This window comes from Trachemys scripta, chromosome 5 (assembly GCF_013100865.1).
Source record: "Trachemys scripta elegans isolate TJP31775 chromosome 5, CAS_Tse_1.0, whole genome shotgun sequence".
Lineage (NCBI taxonomy): Eukaryota > Metazoa > Chordata > Testudines > Emydidae > Trachemys > Trachemys scripta.
In genome coordinates, this window is record NC_048302.1 from 108142283 (window position 1) to 108168952 (window position 26670).

The window sequence follows — 26670 nt, forward strand, 5'->3', positions numbered from 1 at the left end:
TTCACCCACCGTCCATGACTCACACAGCAGGGAGTCTCACACACACACACACACACACACACACACACACACACACCTTTATAGCCCACCTTAATCCTCAGTCAAGGGGGGTGGGGGGAGATGGGGGAAATGGTAAGGTCCCAGCAGTGAGTGGGCTGGGGATCAAGATGGGAAAGGGGAAGAGCAGACAAAAGCCCCCCAGGTATATATTGAAATGATCATGGAATTAGTCATGGCCTAATTAAACCACATCCATTGTCTCCTATCCTTCTTCCGGCATAGCTAGACAATGGCTAGTTGGCTGAGGCTCAATCCAGTTGAGGCTCAGTCCAGACAAAAGAAGTGAAGTTACTAAATTGGGGAGGAAACCAGACCCTATGACAAAGAAATTTTGTTTTTAATTAAGCAGGTCACCACTAAGGAACCTGGCTGGATACCTAGCTGCTGTAGGAGGTTGAGGTCACAGTCACCAAAAAAGCTCTCTCCCTATCCTCAGCTATTTGAATCTGGTCAGAAAGGTGTGACCAATACTTTTTGATGTTACTATTGTCATCTCAAGATTAAACTGCTGTATCTCTACATGAGGCTTCAATCTATTTGGAAAAATTGAAGCTGTAGCAGCATGTTTGTTAAACAGCAAGTCCCACAAAAATACATTGTGATAGACCCAGGCCTGTTGGATACAGCAGAGTAGAAGAAGGCAGATATACTGGCCACTGAATAAGCAGTTTTCTGTTCTCTGACTGACCAGAGTGGGGGCTGATCCTGGTTAGGCTAATGAGAACACCTGACTCCAATTAACCTGCAAAGAGTCAGGTGAGGCTGTTAAACTAATGTGAACACCTGACTCTAATTAAGGCCCCTCTGAGACTGTAAAAAGGCTCACTCCAGTCAGGCCTGGGGGAGGAAAAGGGAGCCAGAGGAGAGGAAGTGTGGCTGAAAGGTTAAGTAATGAAGACATTCAAGCCACTGGAAAGGGAGCTCTAAGATAAGGGTGAGGAAGGCATTAAGAGAGAAGCGGGAGAACTGTGGGGAAGTGGCCCAGGAAATTGTAGCAGCTCTGGTAGTGAAAGGTTGGCTGTCAACAGCTGCTGCCACTAGTGTCCCTGGGCTGGAACCCGGAGTAGAGGGTGGGGGTGGGTCCCCCCCCCAACCTGCCACTACAGAAACACCTCCTAGGAGGGAAAGACAGGACCCTGTCAGGACAGGAGACTAAACTGTTCTTGAATAAGCCCATAGGGACAGAGACTGTGGGAAGTTCTCTCACCAACCCCCTTGCTGGCTTATGATGAAAAGAGCTCCGTATACTGCAATCCTGGCCCTAGAGAGAGACGGGCTACGTGGAGGGTTGCAGTGAGCCTCTGAGGCTAGTATAAACTGCCTGGAAGAGTGGGACCCACAGGGACAAGGTCAGAGGTCTGCCACAACATACACTAGTGGTCCAGGTCCTCACTAGCTGTCTACTGTTTTTCAAGTGGAGGTTCAACTGTTAGACTAAAACAATGCACAAAGTTCTAAATAATTATCTGAGCTATCATCTCTTTCTCTGTTGGAGTGCCACAGTTACCATCAGTTGAGATATTCAAGATGCAGAGCAGGGTATTTACCCTGAGGTGCCTTGACCTTGAAATTCACCCACATCATCCCCTTGGTCCAAAATAGCCCAAACTTGGAGATGTTCATGATACACAGATCAGCCCATCTATTTTTCTAGTCTTTTTTTTCCCCCAAGGCTGGGGGTGCAGTGAGGCCTGGTACATTTGGGTAGTGCAGGCAACTGTTTGACTTTGATGATTATTTTCTGGCTGGCAATTAGTGGTTTTGAGGTCAGGAAGTGGTTGCTGATTTTATTATTTACGTATTGTTTGAGATGCATAGCAAAGACACCTAGAGCTCTAGATGAGCACTTATTTTGCACAAACTGAAAGAGGACTACAAAGTGGCCTGCAACAATACCCAATTCCAGTACATAACTATGATAACAGACTGACAGATTTTCCACTTTCTGAACTCTCTCCATCAGTGTGGTTGCTGCTAATATATAGAATAATGCTATTTACATATAACATCTGTATTAGGTTTATAGGGTTTCAGTAATGTACAAGGCAGCAACCCAACTCAGCCTTTAAGAAAGGGGGAGGGAGAGAAACAGTTGCACATTTAGTTTGCTAATTAACAATAACGTCAACGTACATTGGCACTAAGAGTTTAATAAAAATTGGATTGTGTCTATTTCCTGAGGCTTACATGGTATCTGTAGCATTGCATCCCAGCATGGGATATCAGAACAGAGTGGGACTGTTTACCCTGTCAATCACTTGTCAATCCACACAGCTTTCTACAAATACCCCTTGTATGTGGAAGCTGTTTCACCAACTGCAGTAATTAAATTTTTAAACACCATGATAGACATTTTGCAAAACTACTAAATTAAAGCCACTAATATGCACAGGGGAAAAAGTAATGTCATGGTTACGCTTCTGCAGCTGGAAAAGTTACATGTTCAAAAGTAAGCTTCCAGTCACTTATTTAAACCACATACTTTTAAATGTAAAAGTACCTCTTCCATTTGTATAAGTCATTTATTAAAAACCTAATTGAGTGATTAATTTTTAGTTAAACTGCAGAACTTTAAAGAAATCAAGTAATTTCACTTTCACCCCACCCACCCCCCACTCAATTCTTCCTAAAGGAAAAATACTCCACAGACTCTCATGGCACAGAAACCCAGGGAAGATTGTGAACCTAGATTCTGCACCAAGGATGCAAGATGGAGGACAAAGGGAATGTGGCCAGAGTCTCTTCCTCCTCCAAAGAGGACTGAGAAGATCTGAGACATCTCAATGTAAAGGAGACTGCCTTCCTGATTAAATTGGTCACCAATGCAAGGTCATGCCAGACCCAGAAGACAGTAAAGAGAAAGAAATAGGGAACATTTCCCTTAAGAAACCAAAGGGGGAAGAGGCTTTCATTTAATCCAAGCATCTGGTATGGGAGATAACTAAAGGATGGAAAGAGAATGACTAAACAGGACTCCACCCCCCACCACTCCCGCTATTGACAAGTTTTTATAAGTGGAAAGTGTCACCACAAATTGTTGCTGCTGTGAATTTATCTATTAAATTGTTCTCCATCCCTTTGTAAGCAAGCTTCTGCTTTATGGATTCCACCCAGCACAAAGTACCTCCAGATGCCAGAAAATACAGGAGACTTGGATTTAAATTCTTCTTGCATTATCATCTATTTGACTGATTTGTCACAAGCCATATCTCAAAGTCATGGAGGGAAATATGGGTCCCTCTAGCCCCTACTCTGGGTCCTATAACTTTGATTACAAATTTGTCTGGCTAGCATTCCCTGAGGAAAGTCTGCACCAAAACTTGAGACTTAACAGAAACCAAAACAGCTGCAGAACCTGGCAGATGAGAGAACTGTAGCAGCCCTGAACTGCACTCTGGATGCGGCCTCTCTGTAGCTAGAGGAACAGTCTCTTCACCATTCAGAATTATCCAGTAATGACCAAGAAGAATATACACCATTTTCATCTTTAAAGGGTTTTATGAGCATTGTATATCCTGCATAACACCCCCCAGGAATCATCCCCATTTTCAGCAACTGGAAAAAAAGCCAACTAACTTGTCAAAGATCACAAGATGTAGCATCAGCATACAGGAGTTTCTAGTCCAACCAACTATTCAGACCATGTAGATCTGTGCACTAGTAGTGTAGTCTGCAGCTCCTTCCATGGAGGTTATTCTAGGTCATGACTTTAGGATATCATGTGTGGCAACATAAGCTGAGCTAGTGAAGGACTTAGAGATGCAGGGAGAGCTACAAATCAGTGTCCAGTCTCAATGTGGAATCCCACTTATGTTCATTACAAGAGAGTCCTGTCTATTCTCTGCCACAAGAGACTCAAAGTCCCCCAAAAGGCTCTGATCTCAATAATACCAACCATCCTAGAAGTCAACCATGGCTTCTCTGTCCAAGGACAGCTTTTGTCAAGAGGTGAGGTAAAAATAGGGTGAGGTGTTGCCTGACTGTGGGAAGGGTTCTGTCAAACAGATTTACTTGAATAAGAAATTAGAACATTTCTTTTGACTCCTCCATCCTGCCCAGAAAGATAAAATCAAATCAAAGATCACCCAGACCATCATTCATCAGGAATATCAAGCATCAATTCCCAGCATTTCATTATCAATGAATCAATCCATGTAGTTCAGATTCAAAATGGAATCCCTTAATGCCAGAGCTGGCAATTTGAAGCAAGAATCTCCATCTTTAATCAGTGTGAAAAGTATGTGTGTCTTCCCCCCTGCCCCCACAGCCTCCAGGCACCTCAGCAATTTTCAAGACTGCTCGGGTTGGAGCATTGTTCTCTCCAGATTCATATATTCTAAGGAGGGACTACTGTGATCATCTAGTCTGAACTCCTGTTTAACACAAGCCATAAAACTTCCCCAACATAGTTCCTAGAGAATATATTTTGGGAAAACATCCACTCGATTTAAAAATTAATCCACCATGACCTTTGGTAAACTGTTCCAAGAGCTATTTACTCTGTGCAGGGCCGGCTCTAGGTTTTTTGCCACCCCAAGCAAAAAAAATTTTAGCTGCCCCCTGTCCCAGCCCTGGGCTCCTCGCCGCACCCCCCTGCAACCCCAGCCCTGGGCCCTCCCCCACAACCCACACCCCCCTGCCGCCCCAGCCCTGGGCTCTTCCCCCCACACACACCCACCCTGCTGCCCCAGCTCTGGGCTCCCCCCCTGCTGCCCCAGCTCTGGGCTCCCCCCTACCCACCCACCATTGCCCCCCCCACACCCCTCCTGCCGCCCCAGCCTATAGTTTCCCAGGTCATCCTGTTTACCCTTTAAAAAAATTTACACAATATTAGCTCTTCCAGTTTTCTGGAACTTCCCTAGTGCTCTAGGGCTTATTTGGGGGAAAAAAAAAAAAAAAATCAACATTCATAGTCCAACAAGCTCCCCAGCCAGCTCAACTCTTGGATGCAAATTATCAGGGCCTGCTGATTTAAAAATATCTAACTTCTGTTTAACATTCTTCAGGGATACTAGTGGGATGGAAAAAATGTTATCACCATATGATCAGACTTTATCATTTGTTTCCCCCCACCCCCCAGGACAGAAATACTTGAACACTCCTACCTTTCCTGTATTAATAATTCTACCATTTCCATCTAGTAATGGACCAAGTACCGTTGTCTGTATTCTTTTTGTTCTTTATATTTTAAAAACTTATTGTCCTTAACTCTGCTGGCCATAGATTTCCTTTTTGTGTGTCCCCCTTGGCTTCCCTTTTCTACAGTTTTCTACAGTTCTTAATTTCTGGTTTATATTCATTACAATCAATGTCCCTTTTCTTCCATTTGCTATATCATTCTTTTTTATAGCTGCCTCCACTTCCCTTCTAAACCAGATTGTTTTTTAAAGCCAGTAAGGCCTTTATCCTTTATTGTGGTGTTGTGGCTTTTGAGGCACCTAATAAGGTGGTGTTGCCAGAATGCCCAGTCATTCACCTTTTTGATTAAATTCCTCCTCCCAGCTGATTTGGCTCAATTATTTTCAGCTTTGTGAAACTAGTCCTATTAAAAGCATCGTGTGTGTGTGTGAGAGAGAGAGAGAGAGAAATTTTTATACACATACACATGCTTCCCTAGGCCTCACTTTTCCTAAAGGTGCTGGTAGTGTCAACAGGCACTCGAAAGGGGTCCAAATACAAGTATTTTACTCTTTGGGCAGCTGGCTGAAGTCAGCCAGCTCCTCCACAAGCCATTTGTTCTTAGATAGTTCACTCAACTTGTATTCATTAACAACGAGAAGAGCCTTCTAGTCCCCTCTCAATGGTTCAGGCAGTAAGGCTTTTGACAGTCCCACGTGACAAACTCATACGCAAATGAGGGAAATGTGTTCAAGATGAAATTATAATAAAGTGGGTGCAGAACTAGTTGAAAAATGTTCTCAAAGAGTAGTTAAATATTTGTTGTCAAACTGAGTAAACACATCTAGTGGGGTACCATGGGGATTTGTTCTAGTCCAGTATTGTTCAGTATTTTCATTAATGACTTGGATAATGGAGTGAAGAGTATGTTTATAAAGTTTGTGGATAGCATCAAGCTGGGAGAAGTTGTGAGCACTTTCTAAAACAGGATTGGAGAATTGGTCTGAAAGCACCAAAATGAAATGCAGTATAGACAGTTCAAAGTACTATAATTAGGAAGGAAAAATCAAATGCACAAATATAAAATGGGGAATAACTGCATAGGCAGGTAGTACTGCTTACAGCCAAGCAAAAAACTGCAAAGGGTAATTTCCACCCTCTTGATGTGAAAACTGTGGCACCACAGAAGCTAAGCTCACTCCCTGGGGCCACTATAGTTTAAAACAGATCAATTCACTTTTAAAAAACAGTGTACATGCTGAAAGTTATCTTGTGGTTACAGTAGATCATAAAGTGAATATAAGTCAATGTGATGCAGTTGCAAAACCAGCAAATATTCACGGTGTATTAACTGAAGTGTTATATGTAAGCAGAGGGAGATAAATGTTCTGTTCTCAGCACTGCTATGTGCAGTTTTGGGTGGCACACTTTATGAAACATGGACAAACTGGGAAGAGTCCAGAGAATAAAAAGGTCTAAAAAACATGACCTATGAGGAAAGGTTAGGCAAAACTGGGCATGTTTAGTCTTGAGAAAATAGCCCTTAACATATTTAAAGGCTATTATAAAGAAAACAGTGATAAATTTTTCTCCATGTTGGCTGAAGGTAGGATAAATAGTAATGGATTTAATCTTCAGCAAGGGAGATGGAGGTTACACATTAGGAAAAGCTTTCCAGCTGTAAGGATAGTTAAGTACTGGAATAGGCTTCCAGGGAGCTTATGGAATCCCCATCATTGGAGGTTCTTAAGATGTCAGAGATGATCTAGGTGTACTTGGTCCTGCCTCAGAGTGGGGGTGGGGAGGTGGACTAACTGACCTGTCAAGGTCTCTTCTAACCCTATATTTCTGCGATCTTATGATTACACACCTTTCAGTGACCTATAAGTGAAAGAAGGGGATGAGAAAAAAAACTGATTTTATCATATCACTTTGAGATTCTAACTAGGATGCCCTTTCAGTCTTCAGGATGATAGGTCTGATACCCCCACAGCTGAAACAATTCTACAGTTCAGATTTCATTCCAGGATCATGTATGACTTATTTATGCCACAGTTGAATCAGACTTCATTTCCCTCCCCAAACAATAAGGGCAACTCACCTCTGGCAGAAGGATCCCTCCAGATAACCTGTTGGCAGCAGCAAGCCTGCCAACTCCTTGTGCCAATGCTCATCACAGGCATTAGTACAAAAATGGTGGGAAGCCACCCTGGGTGGACCCAGATCTATCCAGGGAATCTAGTCCAGGAAAGAAGTTGCATAGCATATCTAAAGATTGGAGCCAAAGCCGTTCTTTATACTCTGTCACATATGCATTGCTGGTTCATTAACCAAACAACTCAGTAGTTGTTCATCTCAACAAATGGGCTATCAAAACAGGAAACAGCAAATAAAAGTAAGGACCCTCCTGCACTGAGAAGTATTTTCCCCTACCTTAAAATCTGGTTTCTGAGAAGTTCCTATAAACTGATCTAAAAAAACAGCCAGTCCTGCTAGTTATAAGGATACAGACACTTGCTGTGGTAAAATATTAGAATCAAAATTTTAAAACGTTTGACTAATTTAGTACCTAGAGCTAAGAAGTGCTGGCATCTGACCATCAAAACATATACAAGGTGGAGCCTTCCCTTGAGAAAACAACTGAAATCCTATGATTCATCTTTCTGCTAGTTGGTACTAAAGAATAGCCTATTGTCCACAAGGCTCTACGGAAAATGTGCAACCGCTTCTTAGGCTGGAGGGGGAAATCAGTATGTTAAGATTTTTATCAGAGACTGTACACATTTACAAAGATTTTAAAATGCACATCCAGCCTATGGAAATGGCTATGGTACATGCACCAAAACAGATTTGATTTCTTTAAATAGTATCTCATATCACTGTGATTGCAGTTCAAAAAGCCTTGTGTACAAGTCAGTCTAAGCTACAGTTTCTATTGACATGATAAAGAATGAAAGTTCATTCCCAAGTACAAAGGAACAATTCACTTCCTTTCCACCACAATATCTACTGCATAGATGGTAACAAAACACTAGTATATCAGATTCAATTTAAGTCACATCCTAAGAATATGTTTCCATTTCCTATTTATCTTTTTTTTTTTTTTTTTTTTTTTAAAGTGTGCCACTTATTCATTTTTAATCTGCTTGGAAGTGACTAAATATTTGTTACTGTTTCCACTATGGAACTATTTATCTTCATAGCCATGGTAATATATCCACATAAAGGCATCAAAGCTGCCAAATTCCTTCATTACAATTTGGCTTTTAGTATGGAGACTGGGTTGTTGGCACTTGCATCTCACTGGACCTGTAACAGCAGACACTCATCATCATCAAGTCATTATCACATTTTCCCTTCATGGCAGAGTGTATTTTAAGAAATTCCCATGTGTTCAAACACCAACTAGACTTTATTTCACAGTATCAATTATGCATAGAACTTTAGTGCAAATGGATATTTACATATTTTTCCTTCACAGTTCACACATTGTGAAGTCAACCTCTACAGACTTCTCTCTCTAATCTTCAACCAAAAATCAAACTAATCATGCATGCTTCAAAACAAATCAGCCAAAACATTTGCAATCCATCATTCATAAAAACATTAACAACTGGAGTTAATCATATTTCCAAAACGTTCCCAAAAAATCCACATATCTGGAGAGTTTTACCTAATGCAACTTTATCTAAACACTACAGAATCATTAAAGCATTGCTGCTGAAGCTACCCAACACACAATAATGTAATACAGGACGAGACAAAATTATTCCAATTATAGTTCGATTTTTGGTTCTACAATATCTCCCTCAGTTTGGTAAGAAACTAACCAAATTCAGAACATTTTCTCAATCTTTTTCTTTTAGCACATCCAGTTTAAACTGAAACATTTCCCAAGTTTGTTTTAATTATTCAGTTGAACAAAATACCATCTCTTTACTGCACATGCCTTTCTGCACGCAGTGTCTCCACTCACAACCAGCTTACACAAAAATAGGGACGATGGTTTTCCTCAGCTTGATTCAAAGAGGAAAGAGTTCCCACACAGACCTTGGCGAGCACATCAGCCATGGGTCACCAAAATGAAGGTGGAAAATAAACACTTGAGTCTCTGGTGAGTACTATTTTAACTATACCCTCTGTAATAAGCCAACAGATGGCACCTAAGTACGAGGAGGCAAACTCTGGAGAATCAAAAGCCTGGAGGGCAAGAAACCAAAAGATTCCATGATAATGGGGAGATGCTGGAGGGTGGATGCACCATCTTGGCGGTTGTGGGGGGGAGCAGAAGAGGGTATCAGTGGAAGGAAGGGCTGTGTTGCTCTGAGTGCATGTGTAAGCACCTGGGGAATGGGACTATGGTGGACACTGCTAGACGGAGTGCTGGTGAGCACTGTGTGTGTGTGCCCCAAGGGAAGTTGAAGGCCAAGTAGCTGAGCAGCAACATACCTCAACAGGTCAGTAATCCAGACTGAACAGCCACCAGAGGAGCAGGACACCTCACCATGAGTGCATTGGCTTTATGTGCACCACCGGTGAGATTAGAGATCTTGGGGGCAAGGGGATACCTCGGGTACCCCCCAGAGTTGGGGAGAGGGGAGAAGGACTGTGCTACTGTGTCAGTATTTAGTTTTTGTTGATGAAGTGTTTAAACACACTGAAGACATTTAACAAAACAAGAGTTGATCTACAGCCAGAATCATGAAAAGAGTTGAATCAGATTATGGAACAAACAAACAAACAAACAAACAAAAACACACCATTTTACAGGTTCCAATCTCAACCATCTAAGTACACAAAGAACTCTACATGCCTGTGTAGTGGAGAACAGACCTTTTGCATTTTCTAACTATGCTTTTCTTCAAAATGAGAGTGCTCAAATTTAAGTACATAGCTCTCTAACCCATAACTGAGAGAAAGCAATTTTAATGGATGTACACATTTCTCACGTTTTCTCCTAGACATTCAATATGGAGGGGACTGTCTTGAGAAAATACTTTCATTTCAACAACAAGCTTTCTGAATAAAGACATGTCTCCTCACTGTTGCTCCTCAGAAAAGTACAATCAAATAACATGACAGTAGAATTTTAATGTTAAATTATTACCACTCAAATATTGAAAACTTGGGACCAAACTTTTAAAAGTATATATGCATTTGTGTGCCAAGTTTCTGATGTGTGTACACAAATCAGATTTGCATGAATACAAAGGTACAAGGACAGGAGAGTTGGGTACTTGAGTTGGGTACTCACAAAAAAGTGTATCTATTTTAATATCTTCTATTGTTTGCTGTGTTGGTCTCATGATATTGGAGAGACAAGATGGGCGCTCTCTCTCTCACAAAGAGAAGTTGTTCTCATTTAAAAAAAAAAACAAACGCACCATCTTACCCTGTTTCTCTAGCTATTTGAATAGTATATTGTTTTAGGGCCTACATTTTCCTATGTTTCAGCAGGACAGACAGACATGATTTCAAGTCAACAACAAATGCTTTCTCAACTAAGAAAGTTTCTATTAAGACATCTGGCAATTATTCTTGTGCTTTAGTCTATATTTATTCAGAAGAAAGCACTTGAGATAATGCATACAAGCCATATAATATTTAAAGCTGTTTTCTGTCAGTCCTTAAAGTGGCTACATACTTAGTGCTGAATTCTTTTATGAAGAAAAAAGAAAACTGCATAAAGTGAAAATGTCAGCATAAAGTCTCTCTTAGGTAGGCATGCAAAAATTTCTATTATGCTCAACTGGAGCTTCTTATACAACAAGAAATAGACTCCTCTATGTAAAATATTATCAAAACTCTGCTCTGATTTTGTGTACATGTGGTAGATATACATTGTGGTAGAATGTCAGAACTCAGCTAGCAGCATTGTTCCCCATTAGCTCCTCTCTCCAATGTTCTGGATAATATTTCCCACTCAACTTAAAGCCATTTCTAAGGCTCAGTGAAGGTGTGAAAACTATTGCCAAATGAACAATACCTGCCTGCTCTATTCACCAAAAATTTCACTGTACTATCAGGCATAAACACTATATAAATGAGGCAAACGTAAAAGCTGCCTTACTGAAAAAGGCCATTCTCCCTACTAGTCATCTTCACAGATCACTTTATCATCAAGAGGACCTACAGCAGTACAGAAGGTAGAGGAGACCAATAATGGATTAAGTTTGTGGCACAGAAAGCTTTAGTGGAGAAGAGAACATCTGAGAAGTCCCAACCAGCAGAAGCGTTCCTAGTGGTTGACAATCTGGTGAATCCACAATGTTTACTCTCACAGGTTATTTAAATCCATCTCCTGGTCAGTACAAGATTATTTGCTTTGGGACAGTGTTTTATCCAGAGTAGATTTAAATGTACCAAATGGTGTTTCCACCACTTACCTCCCCCTTGGGAATTTATTCCACAAGTTAACAGAGCATTATCAAGAAGTTTTTTCTATCATTCAGCCTAATTCCATTGTATTACACCTCTGTCGTTTATATATATTCTTCCCCAAACTTTTCTCCACTCCCCAATTTTTGCCTAGTCAAGTTATGCATATATAGCAATTTTAAATCCTTCAAAATTTCTACCCAAATTATTTACTCTCAACTATCTCTAATCAGTAGGTCAGATCTGGCTATGAATGCAGACCAAAGCTGCATTAAAGCTAGTCTGTACTACTTAGGCTTTGCCAATACATCTATACCGGTATATCTATACCGGCAGAGCCCCCTCCCCCAGTGAAGATGCAATTTATGCTGGCAAAAGAAGTTATTTTGTTGGTATCATTAAACCACCTCCCCGAATGACACACAATACTGGCAAAGGGACTCTTGGCAGTATAGCTACATCTGCACACAGTGCAGGCGGGGGAGGGGGCGGGAAAGAAGGGGAGAAGAGGGCATTTGCCAACATAATTATGGCAGCTAGGGGATGTGGTTTTTTTCCCCCCCACACCATTGCCTGATAGCGATGCTGACAAAACTGTGTAGTGTAGACCTGGAGTAAGTCTCTTAGTATTACTGCTTGTTAGATTTTTCCCTGCTCATCAAGTATTGGTCTGGATTTTGCCTCAAATGAATCATACATTTCCCCTACTCATGCCCCAATTCTAGTATAGTTTATCCATGTTTCCGATTTAAGTCCCTTTATATATTTTCTCTAGCCATGCTTCCCAGATAATCATTTGCAAACTTCATTAATGTGCTGTTTACATATTTGTGACCATTCTTTATAAACCTAATTAAGGAACACTGGACTCAATACAAATTCCTATGGTACCTCAGCTCAACATTTTGCATAATCCTTTGTTAACAGTTCTGTTTTGGGGCTATGGTTACAAATATTCATATTCCAGCAGATTTTAATTTAGCATAAGGTTTTAAGAGAAAAGATGAGTGTAGCTGAATTTGAGTCTGTTGGTTCTGTTCAATCTGGCTTTTGATCTTGGTATGAAACTGTAATTTTGCTAATACTGCTGAATAATCATCTTGCAGTTATGGACAGGGGTAACGTGTCCAAGTGATTGGTAAATGAGGATGGTTTTGGTTTTCAAAATGCTACTGGGATTCCCAGGGACGTCCTTGCCCTGGGATTCGGTCACTGACAAGGAGATTACTACTTCTGTGCAGCAGACTGCCATGGTTATCCAGGGCTCTGACCTCTACAGTGGTTTACCTGTGTGCCAGAATAGATGCAACCTGCAATTGGTGCAACATGCAGCTGCCTGTTTTATTGAGTTAGCTGCACGAAGAACACCTTTGTTTCCAGGTGAAATTTTAACTTGGCACAGATCCTATGAAGCCACATGTAGTTTGAATCTTGGCTGAGACTTGCCTCCCTCATTCAGTTGTCACTGCATTGTCTGATAGGCACTCTAGTGCAGAATTTGCATCCCCTGTGGTCATCAGAGCTTGAGTCTGTTAACATACGCTAACAGGCACAAAATAGGGCTCATCTTTTATAGAAATAATAGCTGTTTGTTTCTTTTTGAGTGGGGTAGAGGGGATGGGAAAAGCCCAGGGATCTATTGATTTTACCATGTGTTGCTATTTTTCCAAGAAGGTTTCCTTAAAAACAACCCTACTTTGTATTGTGCCCAGACAGTTTTGCAATTGGCACTTGTACGAAATTTAGAGGAAGAAATCTAATCTAGCATCCTGGCTTCTGACAAAGGACAAAACAAGACAATTCAGAGAAAGAACATAATGCATCCAGCCAATTGTTCAATGGATTTATCACCAGGGGAAAAGAGTTAGGGGGCAGAAAGGAAGACTTTTCCCATTCCTATGAACTAGCTAATTTTGCCTAGGACTGGATGACTAAGTCAGTGTTTTCCTTATTCATATAAACTTTTTTCAGTTGTGTTAGTTTTCTACAAAATTATTTCCCACATTTTTAAAAGGAGAAAGTATTTCTTTTAAATTTTTGCACCCTCCCTCGTTTAAAAAAAAAAAAAAAAAAAAAACCACTTGCTCATTCTTATATTATGGTACAGATTCAGCAGGAACACCTATTACCTCTCACTATACCAGCCATTATTCTGCCCATCTTTCATATTCTTTTCCCAAACGAGGGGCCTTATCAAACCCAATAGGATCCAGACTTGACACACACCAATTACTGAAACCCCTTCCCTCTCCCCCCCCCCCCCCCCAAAAAAAAAAAAACACACACACCACACTAACCCACAGCTACAAAACTGCTGCAGTGGGGAGGAAGAGTACAGTACATAACGTAGGCTTCTTCCATCAGTAGAAATGCTCAGCCCAGCCATTATACATTTCCCTCTCCCACTCCAAAATGCTCCAGTATACTACCAAACTTGCAATCCCCTTACTCATGAGGGCTTTTCAGAATCTAGCAAACAGTCTTAATTACTCACCATTGCATCTCTTATTTTAGTTATGTCCTTTGAGATCAAATACCGCACATGCCATATTTACCTTTTTGGGGGCTTTATATGACAAGAGGTTGTTTTTTTTTAAATTGCTACTGGTCATTTAATCTTCAGCAACTTCCACACCAAGATTATTTGAATCCTATACAGTTAAGAATGGTCCCAACTAAAATCCATCCCGTATATGGAAAGTTTAAATTATTTCCTCTTGTGTATGTTATTTAACTTAATTCACTAATTCAATACATTTGATATCTAACATGGTTACACTGCAGAAAAACAAGTGATGAAGCTTTGTGCTGTGTAAGCCTCACTTATTCTGAGTCATCCCTTGGCTCATGTGCCAATATAACTGGAGTTCTATAATATACATACATATTAATTATATCCATTTTATATAGGCACTTAGCTGAAAAAAGTTGTCAAGTTTTTTCAATGAATTTTTGATGGATTATACTAATAAATATTGTTTTAGTTATAATGGGAAAATGTTTGTTATAGCTAAAAAGATTCAGATACAGATTGTTGCACATTAAATTTAAATATGTAAATTCAATGTATTCACAAGGAAGATCATGTTTTTAAATATATAATTTTATACTATTAGGATCTTATTCCTGGATAGCACTGACAGAGTGCGCCTGTTTGGAATAGCCTTCTGTGTAGGTTTTAACTGTTGTATATTTGCATCATTTTTATTTGGAGGGAAAAATATTCAGTTAACGTTTGTCAACAGAAGTCTAAGCTTCCCAAGCCCACATATATAATTATGCATTCATAAAGGACTCCATAACAAAATTTAACAGCGAGGCAGTTGGTGTGCTGAGAGCCCTCAGTCTTATCATACCAACCAATGTTGTCCCATCATTCCCTTTGATCTAGACAGGTTGACTGGAGTACATCTGTTGTCTCTTGTTTTATACTAGATCTTTGTCCACACTACAAGCACTACAGTGACACAGCTGCAGCTTATGCTACTGTAGCATAGGTACCTGGTACAGCTACCAGAAGGGTTTTTTTATTACAGCAATGGGGGAAAATGTACCCCCTCGGGAGGCAGTAGCTAAGTCAGTAAGAACAAGTCGGTCACCCTAGCAGTGTTTATACCAGGCTTAGGCTGGCTTAACTCCATCTGAGGGTGTGAATTTTTCACACACCTGAGCGACATAGCTATATCAACCCAAGTTACAGGTAGAGACCAGGCCTTAGATTGTAAGCTCTTCTGGCAGGGGCTGTCTTTTTGTACAGCATCTAGCACAATGGTGTCTTAAGTCCATTACTGGTGCTCTGAGGCACTAAAATAATAATAATTAATAATAATCGATACAAGCCTAAGCCCAGAAAAAAAATAGGGGTTAGGTCACTGAGAGAATGAAGCTAGGACTGTATTAAAACACATTTGTAAAGGATTAATATTTTCTACTATTTTAGAAAGATAGGTTTAAATAGAGGAATGAAAGGAAGGATAAGCTAGCCCAAAATACACTACTCAAACTATAGCAATGTTCCCAGAGTCTAGTATAATTTATGTGTAAAGTGTCTTAAAAATACACCAGTACAAAGTAGCTACTCTGTAACACAGTACATTTCATCTACATTTAGCTCTAGGATGCAAATAGTTATTCAAAATGCTTTGTAGATCTACATTCTGGAAAAATGCATTAAGGAGCAAGAGCAAATTAAAGCATTTGGATAGCCTTGATTTTTTGATGGTACAATGGGACATATGAAAGCTGCTATGTGCTGGCTAAAATGGGTATACATTTTTGTGCTAAGGTTATTTCTCTTGCCAATTTCCTGTTCTTCTTTTGAAGATTTCAATATACACAGTAGCTACTACTATCAAAATAAAATACACTGTTTCAAACCCCTTTTTTCTACATATTTTTAACTCTATAATACAAGTTGGGTAAAACTAAAAAAAAGTTAAAATTCTTTAAAGCTTATGAAATGCAAATTTACTAAATGCAGAATAGTACAATTGTCTACAAAAACACTGATATACATTGAAATTTTTTTTATAAAAAGCTCTAACTAGAGAAACATTTTGTTGTTAAAATAGGTACACTGCATTTAAAATGCTATATAAATCAACATTTAGGATGAAGGGTCAACGGGGTTAAACTGTCTGTCTTTCTTGACTAAGTTCATAAGCGTCTTTGCTTCTGCAAGTACAGCTAGGAATCACAGTGTAACTTGAATATTAAAACCTCCAAGGAAACCATCAATAAGAGTTGCTAGGAATTTCACAAGTTTTTTTTCCTTAGGTGTTAATTAAATGATCATTTAACACTGAAATGTAAACACAACATTTTCATCTACTGACAGCATAGCCTATTATAAATCAAGAGTAATAAGAGTCCTGGTGTTAATACTCTAAACCAAGTTCCCACAACACTTTAAGATGCCTTGTCATGTCTAAGGTTAAGTATCTAGACACAAAACAAAGATTGCGCCTACTCGACTTCCAGTTCAATTTTCCCATCGCCCAGTGACCTAGGTAACACTTTGAGCAATAAAGAATAAATTTAATTTCTTCAGCATTTTGTGAGGATTAGGAACAATTGTTGGCCTGCAATGACTTTTTATCCTTGGATTCTTTTTCTTCCAGAGCATTCCCCCCATTCTGAAAGAAAATTCTGATGGTTTAAGACATAGAACAAACAACTTTAAATTAGGCTTTTTTCAATCAATTGGAACTGTTGGAGGGGAAGCAATCAAGCTTTCTTTGGACTTTTCTCAGCTATTCAGTTACTTTGAGCTTTAATCTTCTACCAGCAGAAGAAACCTACCATCATGGGGTGAAGCTCAAATATTTTTTCATTTTCACCCTGGCCTGATTTATTCCTTTTATTCTCACTTTAATCAAGATGGCATGGCTACACTTCGATGTCCACCTAGTGCAAGCTGAGAGTTACAGATGTCCTCTTCATAAAACATTTCACACCATGGGTCTGTACCATATAATAATGGTATTTCCTCTGACATGCCTTTTCACTTTTCATTACTTCCTTCACCGAGATTCAGTTTCCTACTTAACTGCTGCCTGAAAAGTTTCCTATAACATAGTTTAGTAAATCTTTCAAGGTTAACTCTGCAGAAACAATCCAGTGACTGAATCAGACTGGCCATTAGACTAGCTATAGCTGAGGTGGCCCAAGAAGAACTGCACTACACTGCTCTATATTGTATTCAACTACTTTTCTTTTTTAAATCTGCCAATATTTAGATTCTGCTTTGACAGCAACCCTCCCATCACACAACTTCCACCACACCCACACTGTCTAATAAACTAAGATAATTAGGCCATCAGTTTAAGTAAAACTCCCCACTGATTTAGTACAATTTAAAATAAAGCAATACAAAATTTGCTATGACTGATAACTGCTAAGCATATCTAAAAGTGACTTGTATCTTTTCAATAGGCATATTTAAATGCCAATATCAAATACTAAAAGAAATTTCAAATACCAGAAGCATTTATGTTGAAACCAGCAGAGTGGCCTTAAGCCATATTTTTTGTTTGCTTGCTGTTTTTAAACATGGTTTTCAAATTAAAGTTAGAGAATAGCCCTAAGCCATAGTTTTGTTTACTTGCTGTTTTTAATGTGGTTTTCAAATTAAGGTTAAGCGTGACTATAAACTGTATTGAATGTCTGCCATAATGAAAATCAACATAAGTGTCCTATAGCTGCTTGTCTGCTGAAAATGTAGACTATTCATTCAGATAATATAAGGATTTAATATATTTGTCCATTACCAGAGGTTAGTTTACAGCCCCAAAAGTCTACCCAACTTGCTGTTTCATCCCACTACAAAAGAAAGCATTACTTGCATAAAAATGTAAACTTAAGTTTTTATAACTAGAAAATGTAAGGGGCAAATTTAAAAAGCCAATTTCCCCCAATTACCTTGAGCTAAAATTTTGAAAACCCAACATGACAGCTAGGTAAACTGTATGTTTCACAAGTGAAAGGAGAATATTTGCTTCAAGATGAAAAGTGCAATAGCATTGACCAACATTTTAACTTCACAAGTGCCTATGTTTAACTGTGAAGTAATTGATTTCTTAATATTTAGTTCCATATATTTTCACCTATCATTTCCTGTAAGTAACCATGTTATGCTAGGTGCTGTCCAAACACAAGAACGTTCACTCAAAGGGCAGAGAAAGGGACACAATATACAAGTAAAGCAAAACAACTGCTCATGTTCTGAAAATACACAGTACTTTATTTTTTAATAAAGGTAACTTGGACTACACTGAGCACACTTAAAAGTTTATTCTGATTTTAGAGCTACCACCATTTTCAACTTTAACCCCTATATTTAAAATTGGGAATATTACTGGAGTCAGAATGAACCTTTAAAGTACACCCAAGTTCCCCACAATCTTGCCATAAACAGATAGTTATTCACACTGCTGTGTATTTTTTGCTTCTCTCACCATTAGGATTATGTGACCAGATAGCAAGTGTGAAAAATTGGGACAGGAGGTGGGGGGGGGGGGTAATAGGAGGCCATATAAAAAAGCCCAAAATATCAGGACTGTCCCTATAAAATCAGGACATCTGGTCACCCTAATTAGGATACAGATATTACAGTTTGTAACGAGTGTTCCAGTAAGCTTCTTGGTTTCACACTTTTGAAAGACTAGAGAGAATGCACTGAACAAATTTTGTAGTACTTCCAACATCCCTAGAAATGCAAGAGTCCTGTCCTGCAGTCCCTTTCTCATGAACTTCGCCCTGCAACCAGGCCGTAGTGTCCTATCTTTTTTGTTCACTGCTTTTTAAGGGGTGACTGTTTCTTGAATATCAAAGCTTTATAGAAGTAGAATCAGAGTTACAGACTGAACTAAGCAATGGGGCAAGAGGAGAAATATTCATACAAGATAATTTATTTCCCATTTCTAGTCTGAAGTACAGGTGGACAGTGGAGGAACAACACTGGTCTTGATAATCTTTTAAAAAGCTGCCTTCTGATTCTTCCATCCCACAAACAAGTGCTAAAATAGAAGTATCAAAAGCTGACAGTTGACCAAAGTTGCTACTGCTTTGCAAGGTAATTATATTTTGGAGAATACACACTTCAGTTACTGAATTCCCTACAAAGTGGCTACGTACATGAATAGGCATATTTCAAGCAAAAAATATTTCCAATACCCATCAACATTATTAGTAATTTCTGTAGCTGTGGGTCAGTGTTACAACAAAAATGGCCTTTGTGAGTTCTAGTTAGTGGGTCTACAAGCTTAGTTGACCCAACTCATTTTTAGGTCTGCATTCTAATTACAAGACCTTAATATACTATTGGTCATATGCATCCGAAGAAGTGGGCTGTAGTCCACAAAAGCTTATGCTCTAATAAATTTGTTAGTCTCTAAGGTGCCACAAGTACTCCTGTTCTTTTTTTGGTCACTGAATTGATTTAGCACAAAGTTATGATAATTGTTTTCTCCCACTGCCAGAAAAAGGAAGACAATCCTCTTAGTGTACTGTTACTCTAGGCAGATGTTGTAATTTATTTTAAACAAATACTTTGTAAATTACAAGATTCCCCATCTACAAATGACCATAAAACCGAAATTTTATACATGTTTTTCAATTTTAGTTGTTTATTTCAAATGCTTTGCAAAATAAATATTTAGCAAAGAAAATTAAATTATTATAAACCACAGAAGACTAAACAACTGAAATCATTGGACTATTAGTGCCAATTATCTAACTTATTTGTAGAAGTATTTATATGTGAAGTGATTTAAACATTCTGGAGGGGCGGGGAGGAGGAGGGTAAAAACCCCAAGATTCTAGCTTTCCATATCTTTGAGGTTTAAAGAGATAAAAATCACAACATTGGCATTATGGAAGCATAAGAAAGAAGGAAATGGAAACAAATAAAAAAATCTAAAACAGAAGATTGAAGTACAGATTTTGAAGCAATTTATTAGCATTTCTCAGTTACTTAAACGCATAGGAACAAGCCATAAAAACTAAAGTGATCTCACTAATGCTTGAGAAAGCACTTGCTCCAATTAGAAGAACATAACAGCAAACTAAACTTGGATTTCATATAAGTAAAGGTTATAATATTGTATCATTTTCTGATATAAATACCCCTCTTTGAAAACAGATTGTTGCATGTGCACCACACTTAGTAAGGATTACACCTTTCAATACAAAAGTATTACAGCATATATGTAACAGCTGAAACATGCCAATTACTGCTTTTGTTTAGTAGCAACTCATCTAACAAGCTACTTCAAAAGAAGAGAACCATTCAATAATATTTCCTACTACAATTGAGAATGCATTCTTTTTGTACATCGGATTTTTAAACACCAAACCACCTGTTTCCACTTGGAATACAAGTAGTCAGAAGCTTTAGTATAATGAGGCTCGGCATCTCTAGGAGTTTTCATAACAGAATTCTCTTTGCTTTGTCGAAGGGGATTATTAGATGATTACAGATAAAACCTTTTATCTACCAAATTACTAATAAATCCTTGCTTAGAATTTTTAGAAGGAATACAGGCAGAGCTGTGCATTTAAGTATGCATACAATTATACTAGTGGTAATGAAACAAAACAGCTTAAAAAAACATTGAAAATGTAAAGTTGTTCTTCCAGCCCCTTACAAGCACCATCTTTTTCATTCTCACCTCTGGTTGGTTCTACTTTTAAAACAGAAAACAAAGCATGTTAACTTGTGACAGCTAAAGAGGTACCAACTTCAATGATGCTAATAGTAGGTTCTCTCATAGCAGTTACAAAAAGATATGATAGCAATCTGAAGAACTTTCATCCTCTTTGCGTCAAACATCTTCGGTGTTCCCAGCAAAGGAAATCAGCGGTAGCTATCATGGCAGCTGACTAGATGAGTAATGATGTCGATCTGACCAGACAACGGTAACCGTAGCAACTGTAACCTGCAATTCCTGCATAACCATTGTTGGATTTATTGTGGCAGGGGCCAAGAAGGCCAAGAGTAAAATGAAGTAGAGAACTATGGTGTCTGACACATCTAGTACCACACACTTTAATCATAGCTGGCAGAAATTAATTCAGGAGGAATTTTTTTTTGCAAGGGCTCACCATGCAGTTTTCTGCTTTTATGCTTAGCTACAAGGATCTTAAGCTACTAAGTGGACATCACTAAACTAGGTGTTTCTTATAGTCAGATTACACTAAGACCTTTTCCTTTAAATATGTGAAATGTCTTATTTCAAATATACTTTTTAAGTATGCTAATGGTAGAAAGGAAAGGTGTATAGCAGAACAGAAGGCCTGGTACCTAGATTAAGTTTAAAATTATCCCCTGCAAAGTCATTATTCAGTCATTATAGCTCAATTTAAACAAATTTCTGAATCAGCAGCTCAGGCATGAAACTCTTCCTCATCCCAACTTCTAAAAAAATTGTTGAAATCAAAACATACAGGTTTTGTGCACAGAATTCTTTATCATGTTCATGCTACCACCTAAAAAGGTATCTTTTAAAGCCAAACTCTCAAAGAGTTAGGACATAGCTCTTAGTATCCTGCAGCAAATGGCAATGCAATGAACTGTGATCTAACAAGCCAAATTAAGTAGTCAAAATCTATTTGCCTCAGATAAACCCATTAGTCCGTAATAGTTCTTTATTTTAAAGATACTATTGCTGACGCTAGACAAGTCAGTGTCAGTAGGCAAATGGGCTGTTGGAAACAATGCAGGCTGTTCTTGCAATGAAAAATACTTTTTGAACAATGGCGTCATACAAAAAAGTTTAAATATTACCCAACAGGACCCACACTAATGTATCTATACACTACTATTTTGTCCAAATCCTTATTCTACAAGAAATAAACATTTTCAAGCTCTTCTTGAAAAATCAAGAGAAACTAAAATTATACAAAATTATTCAATATACCTAAAAGTATTTATAATTAAAAAAAACACAAAAAAACAAAAAACAGTACGGCCAAATGGAGTTTTATGCCAAACCATCTTTCCAGTTCAATTCTAAATACGTTAAAATAGTTTAAGTAAAATATTTCCTATCTTCAGGAGTTTTCTTGGAAGATTATTTTTCAGATAGTTAATGCTGGAGGAAAATACAAACTAGATTTCCAAAATAGAGACTATTCAGTCAGACAAAATTATGTACTGTATCTTTTAAATTCTCAACCTATCGCTTTCCTTTACTTACACTTCCCATCTGTCAACAAGTGCTTGTAATTTTATTACAGTGTCCTGTAGTTTATGCAGAGTTGGTATTATTTTACAGAGTTCTGTTAATGGACTGGATAAATGGTAATGCTATTTAAACTAGTCTCCTGCTCCAACAAACACAGCTGCAACTGTACTACTATTTCTGAGCAAACATCTTGACCTGAACATGCAGTGCTCTCTCAACCCATCCAAAGAGAAATTGGAGCAGACAGCAAAGGGAAAGCATAGCTGGCCGCTGGCGGCAACCAACCATGTCTAATCATAATTCATATACAGTGTACCCTCGCTCTTTTATATTGCATTTAGGCTACACAACAAGCATATGTGCTTCTTCACCTGGCATCTCATTTACAGCCAAGGGTCAAATGGTAATTATCATTCACAGAAGCTGAACAGCATACTGAGAAACTTAACGAATACACACTAATGTATTAGCTATTAAGGTTTTTTAATTGGGAAAATTAGATACCAAAGTGTTAAATATTTAAAGTGTCCATGTATAGACAATTTTGATTCTCCTTTTTTCAGAGACTATAGCTTGGTATGTATGTGTGTATGTAGGAGTTTCTACACGTACACACGAAGTTTAAAACAAAAACAAAACAAATACACACAACTCGTTCCTGGTATGGTGGAGAAGCTGTATAAAATCCAAAGCCTCCTGATTATGAACAGCCAACATACATCATTTCTAAACAAATGCCTACTTTTAGCTGTATGCTTAATTAAGTCAGAACAGCAAATGATATATTTCAGTACAGTTAGTGTATTTTTAAAACATGCATATGTTATAACCAGACATTCATTTTCATGGTCTGATCAACAATAACCCTGGGGCAGAAGACATTTAATACTGTTAAGCCAACCATCTCTTACTTTCCATCAGATACACCATGTGTATTTGTGTGTTCTATATCCAAAAGAAAAGAATAGATACTTGTTTTAAAACTTAAGTGTACAATTCTAAATAAAGAATATTCAAATTTGAGTATGCCTTAAATGTACATCCATTTTAATCTGTAAGTTATCTTATTGCTATTTCAAATGGAATAAGATTTAACAAACATTAACCTAAAGGTGGAATAAAATAGAACACCCATACACCTCTCACCCTTCCTGATATGGAAGTACAAAATTTCAGGTTTAAGGTTTCCATGCTTGCTAGGGATTCTTTTTTAAATGGTTGAATTACTAACTTGTAATATATACTGCACACATATTGTAATATTTGAGAGGTGTGTACTCTAATTTTGTTAGCTAAAGGAAGGAATTTGCTGGAGCAGAACCCCTTAGCATACTGCTGTCTAGTAATCCAACAAGTGTTTTATCTACAGAAAAAGCTTTTGATACAAAAACAAACATACATCAAAAGCAAGAGGCAGATAGTAGGCAAGTATATGATACTAATGTGTGTGACTACAATTTAGGCATTTTAAGACTCCTTTCACATTAAAAAGGAAGGTGAATGAATCATTTAAGGAAATTAGAACAGAAGTCAACTTCCAAAAATGAAACCTTCATTATGAAAAATTACCTGACCCACTTCAGTTTCAAGAACATCATGAACTGGAGTGAATTTGATCAGATAGCTATCCTATCTTCCCTCATTTTCCAACCACACAAGGAAATATCAGGAAAATATATCCTCCTGACTACTGATTGCATACTGAGGAATTGAATATCATTTGTTAGTTCGTCAAACTATTTTGTCCATTTAACCTATAACAATTCCAGCAGAACAGTCTCATGTGAAGCCTACAATGAAATATCAAGAATGTGTATTTGAAACAAGCTTCAAATTATGTGTTTTTTCAGACATGCTGTTTTCTCTTCGGTCCTACATACTATGATTAAATTAAAGTTATCTTGAAATTTTATTAAAATAATCAGAAGAAACGGCTTTGTGTCAGGTTATTTATCTAAGTCTACTTCACATTCATATTATAAAGGAAAATAATTAGATTCCAGAACATCATTGGCTGAAACATCAACATTCCAATTTAAATTATTAACCATACTATAGAATCAAAAGCAACACTGATACACTGCGCTTTATATAGCTGCTAGCTAAAAATGTTAACATTTTGTACTTTTCATTTTAGTAATCTGACAAAACAGTAGGTTACCAGTGTAGCAACAAGTATGCAAGATGGCAACACAGATATACTTTAGTAAGTAAGAGGACTGTTTTTTAGTCCAACACATGCCATATATAAATACAGAATATTCCAGAAACAAAATTATGAACAGCCTTTGTGCAATATCACTGGGCCAATACTTCTAAAGCCATTACTTTTGGGGTTTTTGCTCTTTGTTGAAAGACAAAAGTAAAAAGTTAGGGGAAAACCAGCCTATTCTTCCACCAAAAGCTTATTTAAATATTTAGAAGGGGGGAGGGGAAGAGAGAGAAGACAGATCAGAGTTTGTGTATCGGAGATAGAAAATGAAAACTGGAGAGTAATCAAAGAAAATACTAAATTAAAATAATGTACATTGTTCTTGACAAGGTAAAAATAAGTAGCACACTTCAGAAACCACCTATCCACACCCACCTCTATAGAGTGTGTGTGTGTGTGTGTGTGTGTGTGTGTGTGTGTGTGTGTGTGTGTTTAAAAAGGCACATTATGTAGGACTTGAAAGGTTTCCAAAATCAATAATGGATTTGGACTACTTACAGCCTGTATAGTTTAGGAGTCCCCAGAAACAGCAACTCAGAAAGCAGCTGAAGATTATTTCTGTTTAGACGCCTTTTGAGAGAAAGAAAATAAAAGTTAGGTTACAACTAAGACAATAGCAATCAAATGCAAACATTTTGTACCAACATGCCTGTGCTACAACAAACTGAAGAGAAAGCACAGAAGAGGTATGCTTGGTCCACTAGTGGAGACATGGTCCAGTAGTAACTTTACCATGGGCTGATTATGTTTTCTGGTAACCTTGCCTTTCATTTTATGAAAGACCATTTTCAATTTAAGGAGTCTAGCTTAATCACCAAGTTGGGACTCTAGGCCATATAATCAAAAATCAGCACAAAAAGGTACAGTTTCTCCACCATCTCTGTAGTGTGGAGTAGCTGATACAAACATGTTTGTGACCAACATTATCCAAAAGCACATTATATACATTGCACACATATGCATCACTGCATTCAAGTTATGTGATAATGTAATGAAATTAAAGATCCATACAGTGTGACTGTGCAAAGAGGCAGAGATAAGGCTGCCATGGAAACCTTACTTTCTTGACTTCCATGTAATTAAAATCAACTTACACTTTGTACTAAATAGTTTTCAATATAATTGTGTTGCTTATAAGACTATGAAAGTAAATGGGAACATTTGGCATGGGGGAGGGACTTGAAGAACAAACATGTACTGTATAGGAGGAAAAACTGTAGCTGGAATCTGGAAGAGATCTCTTTGCATATGAGGTCTCACTCAGCTACTAAGGTCAACCCAGCTTAGTCTATAAAATGACAAGTTCAAAACCCATAGTAGTACGGCTGGAGGTAATCCACTGCCAACTACAACTTGACATGAAAAATATATACAATTTTTTTTTTAGATTTACAATTAAGATCATTTTTGCTATTACAGAGTAATAGCAGCTCTCGATCAAGTAGTCAAATAATGCAATATATTAAGTCCAAGACAGTTTATTTAAGAAAAAAGCCACAGGCAAAGCCAGGCACATACAAACTTGTAAGCCTATTTCTTTGCAAGCAACGCATCATTAGTCCTTACATTGCAATTTACAAAGACTCACAATTTATTCATCCCAGGTTACACTTGCACACCTGCATGGTGTTAGCTGAGGCTCTGTTTTATGGCACTAGCATTAAGATTATGTAAGTCACTAGACACCAGTAGACTGAAAAAGGTATTGAATAATGCTTGCACAAAAGAAGATTCTAAATCTTATAGCAGGCATAGCTTCCTAAAGGTACATCTAAATCTTCTTGATGTAACGAAATTCACTTTCTTCAGTTCTCATTCTGATTGTCTGAAAGAACCTGTATTATTCTTGTAGCTCCTTCCTGAACCCTTTCAAATTTGTCAGCATACTTAAATTCACTTACTGTGTATGCTCCAAATATAGTTTAAGGCTCCAATCTTGTGAAGAATGCATGTGGACAACTACTCCCATGAGTAGTCCCATTGAACTTGATGGAACTACTTGCTGAAGTAGCACTCAGCAAGTAGTTGCACAAGTTCAAAGGAACTACCCGTGCAAGTAAAGTTATGCATATGCAAAAGTGTTTCCAGGATCAAAGTGCCTAAGTGCAAATTTGCTGAATAAAACTGGTTTTGAAATGAACAGTGCCAAAGCAGTAGTTTTAGTTCAGTTCTAGATACTTAACAATTCTGAAATTAAAAACAAAGCTATTTCCAGTC

At 38.0% G+C, this 26670-nt stretch overlaps 1 protein-coding gene across 7 annotated transcripts in view; it reads right to left on the minus strand.

Moving 5' to 3' along the window:
- Positions 1 to 26670, minus strand: part of SLIT2 (slit guidance ligand 2) — a 419653-nt gene that overhangs the window by 365595 nt on the left and 27388 nt on the right. For all 7 annotated transcript variants that reach the window (XM_034771222.1, XM_034771220.1, XM_034771221.1 and 4 more), the window contains exon 4: positions 24952 to 25023. In XM_034771222.1, the coding sequence (XP_034627113.1) occupies positions 24952 to 25023 (72 nt within the window). The remainder of the gene's footprint in view (positions 1 to 24951; positions 25024 to 26670) is intronic.